Genomic DNA, 10205 nt, shown 5'->3' with positions numbered 1-10205 from the left:
TTGGACGAGATGAATGATGTCATGGCAAAGCGGGGTTTTCATCCGCTTCTGCGGAGCAGAAACGACGGAATCCGCTCAACTATCAAGTACCAGTTGCTCTAATAGAGCCAAATGATGAAAGTCGCTTATGCTGGATACTTAAACATGTGGATATTTTCGATGTTTTATGGTTTTCATTAAATTCACGCTCGCAGCGCAAAGTTTTTCCCGATTAATGTGTCATATACATTAACTAACACTGGAAGAACGTGAACGTGATATATGATATGTGGGGTACTGAGCTGAGGTAATATTTACCATGCGGGGGGAACGTGAACGTGCAGATTGGACACTATTTTGTGTTTGATATAACAATAGGCCAACATTGTTACAATATCTCAGAAACCGTTAAGGCAGGTATTAATATATTTGTGGGCCCATTATAACTACTGTTCTGTTTAATAAACTAAGCAGTTTTATGAATATAACTGATTCAAACATTTATAAATTCACTCAACCTTGTTGAGCAATATTCTATAGGCCTACATAAACCAAACCAGCTTCCATTGGTAATTATTATTTTATGTTAGCGCCTTTTTTTAAAGGTCATTGTTCACTATGCTGACTAATGTTAACTAGGCCTATACATATCTTTGCACTTCCAGAGCACTCCACTATTTTAGGCAAATGTTATTCTTCAAAACATGATCTCATTCATTTACTTGCTGATGTGTGTGGTTTGGTTCACTTGCGAGCTAATGAAGTCATTTTAAGCCCCCCGTATCAGGCCAGCCCCGGTGTCCATCTCTGTGGGGGCTCTGGGGAAGTGACTGGTGCGGACACGCCCCCTGTTGAAGGCCACACGAGGACGAGCTGCGGGCGAGGAAACGACGGAAACGGAAGACGGACGTCTAATAGGACGCCGTTAATTAGTCCTAACGTGCACATTTCGGCACAGCTTCCTCGCTGCTTGCTGAAAGCGGTACGGGGGAGTGTTAAAACGTCGGTGGAAAGTGTTGGTTGGTTCAGAGGTGCGCTGGTAGATTCAGAAGTGTCCTCTTGTGACAATTGTTATTCTTTGCATATTCTTTGCTCCTTGAAAAGAAATTAGTGATATGACACGTAGAGCCTATAGGGCAATGATAACCATTATATGATGGTGTTACGGCCTGTCATAACAATGGCATTACTCAAATGGCATTACTCAAACGCCACACAGAGAACCATTCTCAACAACCACACAGACAGAATAAGAGAAGTAAACTGTCCCAGGAGGCCTTACCCAGGTTACAAGATGGAGAGGAGCCTGAAGATATGGAAAATGTCTGGCCTGGGGCTCAGACCTGGACTGGATGAGCTGAGAAAGGTGCAAAACAGCAGGGACAAGGACAAACGTCCTAGGAGCTAAGACACAGCAAGTGGGACAGAGACATTCTGGGAGCTAAGACAGCCACTGGGACAGAGACATTACACATGCATGTGGGACAGACAAAGGCAGAGAAACAGGCTACTTTTGAAATAGAGTTCATGGAGGTGAATTCCCCCAATGTAATAGCATGAGAACATCCACCTCTGAATGACCCTTTCATTCTGATGAACAGGTGTCAGATGAATGCTTTATTGAGCATAAGCTACTGTACTGATCATTTATCTAATCAATAGTTAACAGGTCTAGTAGCTATTCACTCTTTAAAAGTAGTTTTATTATAACTCTTTTCCTAATGGAAAGTTTTGGCTTTTCTTCTTTTTTTTTTTTGCATTATTCGCTCAATACAGCACCACAAATAACACACATCCACCAAGCATATTAACTGGAAATTCTTATGTTTTAATAAATGTAGTCCTGTAGAATTCAGTTTGAAGGTTTGAAGGTGTCTTCCCCAAGGGTGGGAGAGAGGGAGAATTAAACTACTTTAGTTACGCCCTATGGGTAAATACCGACACAAAGATGGACATGTACAATTCTCACAGTGGTGGTTTCATGTATCAGTGGAATACCTGCCCTTGAGCATGGGGGTTTACCTGTCTGAAATTCAGAAGTTTATTTTTCCTGATTTGAAATGGGCTTCCTTCTTTCTCTCAATTGGTGACAGAAGCTACTGACCTACTGGGCATAACGACTGGCTTAGTTACTGGCGTGGACTCTGGCGCCACCCAGTGTACAACTCCGGTCACAAGTCAAAAATATCCTTCAGATGCATTTCTTGCAGAAATGTCATTAAAAAACAGCGTTTTATTTGCTACGCACATGTTTTTATAATGTACTCTGGTACAAAGAGCAGCGAGACGAGGAAAACGGATTTATACACATTCCTTCACTTGGATCGAGATAAATAATTAAAATTACAGATGTACTTCATAAATTCAGAAAACATTTTGGATAGCATTTCGACAACTTAGACCAAAAGCTGATACACTGGCCCGAATATGTGAATATATTATGTCTTAAATTTCACATCCTAAATATGCGACAGAGAGCCTCCGTGCCAAAATAGCCGTGGGCCTGAGCTCACTAAAGTGGAGATTATGAATTTATGAATAATATGAATTCAGTGAAGCCTTTAAGGAAAAACTCCATAAATGTTTAATTCTTTGTCACCTCCACAAAATACGAAATATATCTTTTAGGAAAGGTGGAAAAAGAGGAGACAAGAAATCATCGGGTTTGTATTACATGGACAGAGCAGTTAGGTTTTCTGGACCTTCTCTTGCTAACTGCTTAAAGCTAGATTGAGGGGAGGGGGGCGTTTATTCTCGCAGAAGTGTTAATTTTCCTTACATTTCCTGAAGAGAAACAAGCGAGCTCTTAACCGTGCCTCAGATTTCACACAGCTGGTGGAGATACCTCGAACACACGAGAACTGTGCGGCCCTGTGGTCCCTCTGAGCAGACTGGGTTTTACACATGTGTGAGACGATGCTGGTGTCGTTTGGGCCCGTGTGCAGCTCGTCCTGATGACCTCGGTGTTACAAATATTTTTGGCTTGAGTTGCTGAAACGTGCGTGCAATAAGTACACAATGTGCAATTCATTTAGCGACTTTATCATGCGCTTTAAATACAAAATTACTATGTAGGAACATTAACACATAAACACTTATTTGGGCTACATGTAGTTTAGAATATCGTTGATGACCTTTGTGAAAATACAGTACTAAATACCAGGGGGACTCAGGTATCTGCCAAACAGGTATCTGCCAAAATTGGACCGCGGACAAATTTAGTTGAGTACGCCTGAAATACAGCCTAAGTAACTTAAAACCAATTGCACAACAGTGTTTCCGTCTATTTATGCAATGAATAAATCTACTCTATCTCATTCAGGATATGCATAATACAGCTCTCTTAAACTCGAGCAATGAGACCTTAATGATAAAACCGCACGAAGGAAAATGGACTTGCAGCCTAGTTTGTAAAGCGCAGCGCGGGCCCGTCTGGAACAGCTCACGTCACGCGCGCGCCCAGCAGGCCCGTGTAAATTTAGCGCTGACGAATACCGGCGGGAATGGACGATGTTTCTCGTCACTAAACACGTCCAAAAGCAGACCCTCCGGAGTCACCACGGAGCCCACCTCGCCTTAAGAGACCGCTGGGAGCCTCGTCGTCCCTCACTTAAATACTAAAGGTCGATTCCACGGACGAGGAGAGACATGCCGGCTCAGGTGGGACTAACATGCTCTTTTTTCCCCTCAGATAGCTGACCCCCCCCCCCCCCCCCACCAGTCTCGTTTGTATGGAATCCAAATACTAACAAATATGTCATTATTTTGTATGAATATATTATGACACAATGTCCTAAATATATATTCAACTTATTGTGGTTGTTCTGTCAGGAGCTAGAGTGAACAGAGATACAACATTAAAATTAGTTTAAACATTTCAGTCAGTTCAGTTATGTCTATTTGGAAGAAAAACTCTGAAGAAAAAAGACAGTATTTTCTCGTGGAGTTGCCAAACTGCGTTCGTGCCCGCACATGTAACCGTTTAACTCGTCGGTGACCCCCTTTGCGCAGGGCGTTTCGTACAGCGGATGTTTGGGTGACTGCTCTGCCAAATTATAAGGCGGTGTTACTTCGATTTCTTGTAATACTTAGCCCATGGATATAACTGAAACGTTACTTTTTAAAGGAGAGACCTGCTGACGTCCTCTGACGATACAATATTTCATTTTTGCCACAGGAGCGTTTGTTGGACGCAGGACGTACTGATTCGGGATCTCTCTGCAAAATGACGGAGGGGCAAGTAACTGTTTTTGCGCCGGGGCCGACGAAATTTGGGCTTAACCAACCGAATTATAACCCTCTGAGAAGACTCTACTGTAAGAACGGAGGATATCATTTACGCCTGCTGTCCAACGGTGCTGTAGATGGCAGTCGTCAAGAAAACGACGTTTACAGTAAGAAACCAGCGAAACCTTCATTTGGTTCCTTTCCTGTATACTTTAGTTCTGTCAGTAACTATAAAGTACTGTATGCTACGCGTTTATTGTAACGGTAGCTTACCCTATTAAATTCCAAAAATTATGAAGAGATAATTACCATTATCTAAATAGCTGGCACAAAGATGACTTAAATCACATTCTGTTACTGACAGAATCACATTAGATAGATAGTATAATCATAAACTGTAACACAGGACACATACAGTGATATACAGTGATTCCTTTTTTCAGCTGTCACTTATCAACTCCCTCTCTTTTTGTCATCTTCTCATTCAATACAGCCACCATAAAGGTGAGAGCGGTGAACGCAGGAGTGGTAGTGATCATAGGGCACGAGGCAGAGCGTTACCTGGCCATGGACAAACACGGGCAACTTTATGGCACTGTGAGTGTTGGCTCATGGTCAAACACCGTCCTGCAGATGAACAAAACTATCCACACCATCCACAAGAATACACCATATGTGGCATATGATTGCGATCTCGGGGTGGTTCTACTTTAAACTTGTAAAATAAAGATAGCTAGCAGTTTCCAGCAATCACACCAGACCTCGGTGGATGCGACCTGATGCAACTGGCAATGTTCGAACTTGTTGCGTCAAGTTCACGATTCATCAGTCGGGTGTGTGTGTGTGTGTGTGTGTGTGTGTGTGTGTGTGTGTGTGTGTGTGTGTGTGTGGGGTTCTGTTCCATATTTTAGACCACGCTGACAGATGAGTGCTATTTCATGGAGAGGATGGAAGAGAACCACTACAACACGTACAGGTCACAGAAGTACAAGGACCTTGGCGACTGGTACGTGGGCATTAAAAAAAGCGGACAGGCGAAAAGTGGCCTTAGAACCCACCGAGGCCAGAATGCCGTTTACTTCCTGCCAATTCCCATTACATGACCTTCTGCATCCAATGAGGTTTCAGCTTGCTGATGTTGTGTGTCCTTTTGGAATTAATAATGCACACCACATCGCATATGGCCGAGAGAGCAGTCTACAAACACAATTACTGGTGTATTTAAAGAGGACTCACCTGAAAGATGTGCTGCTTCATTATTTATTCTTTTCTTCAACGTGTGTATGTTAATAAGAAATATGTGTAATTGTAATGTTTTGTTTTCTAAATGATATTCATTATATATGTATATATGTAATTATTATATGTTAATTTCTACTCAAATAAAAAAAAATTTACACTGGGTCTCTCGGTTATATAAGTTTATATACAGAGTTGTGGACATTAAATTAGGTTATGCAAATTACATGCTAAAATATCAGTATAATTTTGGTGTCAAGGAATGAAAAATTCACGAGGTTTGTGAGAATCAAAAAGGTCTTAAATTCCACAAACCAGTGTAGCATACAAAATAACATCACAGAAAGGTCTGCTTGGACATGAATTTCTGTAACAAAAATAGATCATTCGCCAGCACCGTAGAATCTAGCCTGTCCAGACCTTCAGTTTTATAACTGAAAACACTGGATTAAATACTGCAGGACAAATGCAACAAAGGTCAGCACATACTTGAGTTACTAAAGGTTTTACACAGAAAATTTAATGAAAAAGGTTTCACATAAAGTAACGGAAATAAAATTGCCTGGCTCCACAGAGCGTTAATTACTAATCTGTGAGCACCATTTACTAAGACAAGATTGTTTGTAATTTGCTTTCAGAAAGATAAGACCTTGGACTGTTTAGTATATAAGGAAACACAAATGGCACCTTATTCTTGTTCTCTCTGCCATTAAGTTACTTTGATTTCCACATACAGCAGGCATGGCTAAAAATTATTAAGTGATGACAAAGTCCAAATACAGCAACTTTTACAACAGTAAAGAATAGAAATAAGGGAATGCAGTATTATAAAGTGATATGGTTCTCCTGTCTATGGCTACTTTTACATGACCCTGAGGGGGTGTTTTGTAAACACGTCACTCATGCACACTTGTAAACACAAATACCATTACCATAAACCAGTTTGACACCACGCTGGAACTAAAACACCAACTGGGTTGAATTACATTCCTGGCCACAGTGGCCACAGATACACCTCACAGTCCTTTAAATAATCAGTGGTATGCATGTGGTGATGCTGTACAATTAATGATATATACACTGTCAGCTACTGGATGACCAAGGTGCTGAACATTAAAAACATTTACCACATGGTGGCAGTATAGTGTCTAATTATTTGTGCTAGAAACCTGGTGAGTTTTAACAAGCGAGTGATCCACATAAAAATGTCTGAAACTTCTGGTTTTGACGGATTGGGACTTGAAAAATTAGACCCAGGTTTTATTTATTTATTTTTGGTTTGTTTGTTGAAAACTTATAGAGTATTCAGTCAATGTATATCTCAGTGGTTTCTGGCTTTAAAAATTAATTTTATGGTTTGTTTTAATGTTAATGTCTGTGCAAGACCACGTATGGAACGCATCCCACGTGACGTTATCTGATTACATGGACTGACCTGATCTCTGCGCGCCGAGGCTGTTTGATTCATTTTACGTTGCTTGCATTAAGTGTCAACCGCTGACAATCACAGCCATGTAGCATCATTTCAACTATTCAAAGTGGTTTCACATTAATCATGTCAACATTTAAGGTGGGGTGGGGGCCAGGCAGCTCAGGCATGTGGCCAACGGCAGCTGTGACTGTGGGAAATTAAGTCCACCCCCCCCCCCCTTACGCCCACCCCTGCGCGGACCAATCAAAACAGTGTGCTGAATCACAACTAGGGGACGTTCACTGGAAGCTCATTATCAGACATGTGTTGGATTTTTTAGCTTTACACAGACACAAAAACCCCATAGACTCAAACAGATGTACAAAACCCATTTCCACCCACACAGGCGCACACACACACACACACACACACACACACACACACACACACACACAGTGCTGCACCCTGGCCTTCAGCCCCTGGGTCCATGGTCAGAGCAGGAAGGGGGCTATTCACCGTAAACTGAACAAGCAACAGCTTCCTCTGGGAGTCCCCTAGCGCGGCCGCAGCCAAGATACCAGCGCCATAAATCGACTCAGACAGACCCCTGTCAGGGCGGAAGACAGAGCCCCCATCAACTGCGCAAACACTCATCTGCTTTATAGGAGCACACACATGGGCCCAGCACGCCTCGCCCTCACAGCCTTCTAGATGGCGGACCCACCGGGTGCGAGCACACGAGTTCGCGGAGGCGCGCCCGTCACCTCAGGCCGCGTCCATAACGTCCATAGCGTCTTTTGGCCAGGCTTCCCCCCCTTTAAAAAACGCCGCTGCGTCTGCTAAAACGCTTAGCGAGCTCCCTGGCCACCGTGGAAACGTGACGGGGGCTGTGGGGAGAGAAGGAGAGCTAAGAGGAGAACCGTGCACTCCACCGACAACGGAGAATTTCTCCTAGTGTGCTTCTCTCCCACTGCCGATTATATGCCGCGTGGACATATTTTTGAGATCAATACTGTGCTCTGGAGGCGTATCTTCCTGAGGTTTACCAATGTACTTGTACTTTTACAAACTTAGCTTATTAAATTCACGAGGGCACCATTTCGCATTATATGCCACTGTGGAAGCCACTAAGTTCCAAGCATTGCTGCATTATCACGTATCTATTCGTATTTAAATTGATTCTGTAATATCTGTTCTATTACACGGCCATGAAAGCTTTATTGTTTTTTTTTTATTGTGCTGATAATTCATTGATTTGTACCACACGAGTGCATTGCAAACACGGAACAGCTTATTTGGAAGTGATTTCTTTAAAAGAGGGACGTTGTAGGTGCCTTGCTTTGGGGCATTTTAGCCAAGGTGACTGCTGGTTACAGAGCTCGATCTGCCAATCTTATGGGCCCAAGTCCATGTTGCTAACCTCTAGGTCTCAAACAGCCTTGCTATCAGAATGTAGGGGGTGGGAACTGTTGATTGTCCCTCTGAATTCCAAGGCCTAAATGACCAGAATTTAAACAAACTTAATTCTGGTGGACATACTGCATCATAGAAGACCATAGTGTCATCCAAGCATTCACATCGTTTATTTCCTAAAGCCTTCAAGACTTGGTTTGTCTTGTTCTTTCTCTCCCTTTTTTCATATCCATTTCATAAACATGTATTATTGTATCTTTCTCACTGATGCCAACAGCTTACCTCCTCAGGAGTATTTAAATTAAAAAAATTTGCAATTTATGAATTCTAATAAATGATTTGTTATTGTTATTATTATTATTGTTATCAGTGGTAGTGCTAGTAGAATAGTAGATTAACTATTATTATTACTACTACTGACCAACTGTAACAGTATTTAGAGGCTACCACAGACTACCACATTAGGTCAGAATTAGTACTCAAATTCTGTGGGAAATCTGTGACATTTCCTCATCCTTCAGCATTCCAACAGCATGAGCACAGTCTCATCCCGACACCTGGCCATCTGCTTTTTTTTTAACCACATCGCTGGTCACACCAGCGATTCCACAAACTGGAAAAAAATAACGGACAGGAAGTATACAGCGTCCTAGGAGCAGGACGTCCGTCCAATAACCACCTTAGTCACTAGCTCCCCCTCTGCGTGTCACACTCGAACAACGTCACACCGCGTCACCTCGTCCGTCTTCGTTGGCTTTTAAAGCTCTCCAGTGCCGCCCCCCCCCCCCCCCCGCTTCTAGTCTCCAGAAGGGCAGCAGCTACCCCTCTCTGACCTAGCAACAAACAAAAACCACAAATCCTGAGGCCCCATTTGCAGCAAATGTTTTGCATTCCGTGTCCGACCAAGGAATCACTTCTCTTTTACGATGCCACTGCTGAAGGGTCTCTCCTGATGGCCCTCTCCCCCATCTTTTTCCTAACTTCATTCACTGTCTTTTTGGCCATAACGTCTCCTGTGATTACTCCCTCATTCACAGGAACGTCCAAACAAACAGGTCCCTTTCATTTTTCTTTTTTTTTAATGAAGTGGACCATTGTTTCAGTGTGGGGGTGGAATGGACCATTGTCTCAGCATGGGGGGTGGAGTGGACCATTGTCTCAGTGTGGGGGTGGAGTGGGCTATTGTCTCGGCGCGAGGATGCAGTGGGCCCCAGCTCACCCGGGGCTTCCTGTGAACTGAATGTTTCGAAAGTACCTGATGACGGAAGGCCTAATTTTGGAGTCTGAGACAGATAATCAGATCCTTCCTGGGAAAAAAAATACAGGGCACTGGGAAAGGTTCAGGCTGAATAGAGAGAGAGAGAGAGAGCCCTCAGGTGTCCACTCCAGTGAACACTCTAGAGAGCTAGAGGGAAGTGCAACACACAAGGCCTGTCACTGAGTATTTTCAGATTTGTGCACGCAATCTTGCTCCCACAACAGGCGTGGCACACTGGTTTATAGATTTACCTCATCTACCAGAAGAGCAAATAAAACAAAATCCAAGACGGCTGTGTTCTGCCCCTAAAACTCATTTCTGTTTCCATCCTGGGCCTCGTTGGACTTGGCACTGATTTCAAAAGGCCAGCGTTCGTCTGGGGGCACGAATGAAAGCGGCTTCTCCTTAAATGCTTGTTTCACCGCTTACACACTAATACACACAAGGACAAACTGAACTTGTTAATGCTAATTACTGCAAACTGCAAATTCGAAATGTCATGGACATCAGTTATAATCAGTGGCATGTAAAATACACTTTTAGCAGACTAGTAAAGGTAGTCTTAAAGGTGGTCATCTCCTTCATGTCCTGAAGTGGTCATGTCTCCTCCTCAAAGTGGGGTGGATGGCCAGGACAGTTGCATCGGTTGGTTGCATATTAGAGTCGGACGCCTAAGGA

General features: G+C 43.0%; 1 protein-coding gene across 1 annotated transcript; it reads left to right on the top strand.

Moving 5' to 3' along the window:
- The first annotated feature begins 3330 nt into the window (after positions 1-3330).
- Positions 3331-5574, top strand: fgf1b (fibroblast growth factor 1b). The gene is made up of 4 exons (XM_076979931.1): positions 3331-3639; positions 4157-4373; positions 4700-4803; positions 5118-5574. The coding sequence occupies exons 1-4, from the start codon at positions 3628-3630 to the stop codon at positions 5307-5309; spliced, it is 525 nt and encodes a 174-aa protein (XP_076836046.1). The 5' UTR covers positions 3331-3627; the 3' UTR covers positions 5310-5574.
- The last annotated feature ends 4631 nt before the right edge of the window (positions 5575-10205 follow it).

Source organism: Brachyhypopomus gauderio, chromosome 18, assembly GCF_052324685.1.
Source record: "Brachyhypopomus gauderio isolate BG-103 chromosome 18, BGAUD_0.2, whole genome shotgun sequence".
In the NCBI taxonomy this organism is placed as follows: Eukaryota; Metazoa; Chordata; class Actinopteri; order Gymnotiformes; family Hypopomidae; genus Brachyhypopomus; species Brachyhypopomus gauderio.
Note: the sequence above shows the minus strand (reverse complement) of the source record. Positions and strands in the feature narration are given on the sequence as shown.

Bases quoted from the DNA above. Each gene is read 5' to 3' on its own strand.
- fgf1b (XM_076979931.1), top strand. The intron at 4,374-4,699 runs GTAAGAAACCAG...CATTCAATACAG, and splicing joins TCAAGAAAACGACGTTTACA to CCACCATAAAGGTGAGAGCG. The intron at 4,804-5,117 runs GTGAGTGTTGGC...TCCATATTTTAG, and splicing joins ACGGGCAACTTTATGGCACT to ACCACGCTGACAGATGAGTG.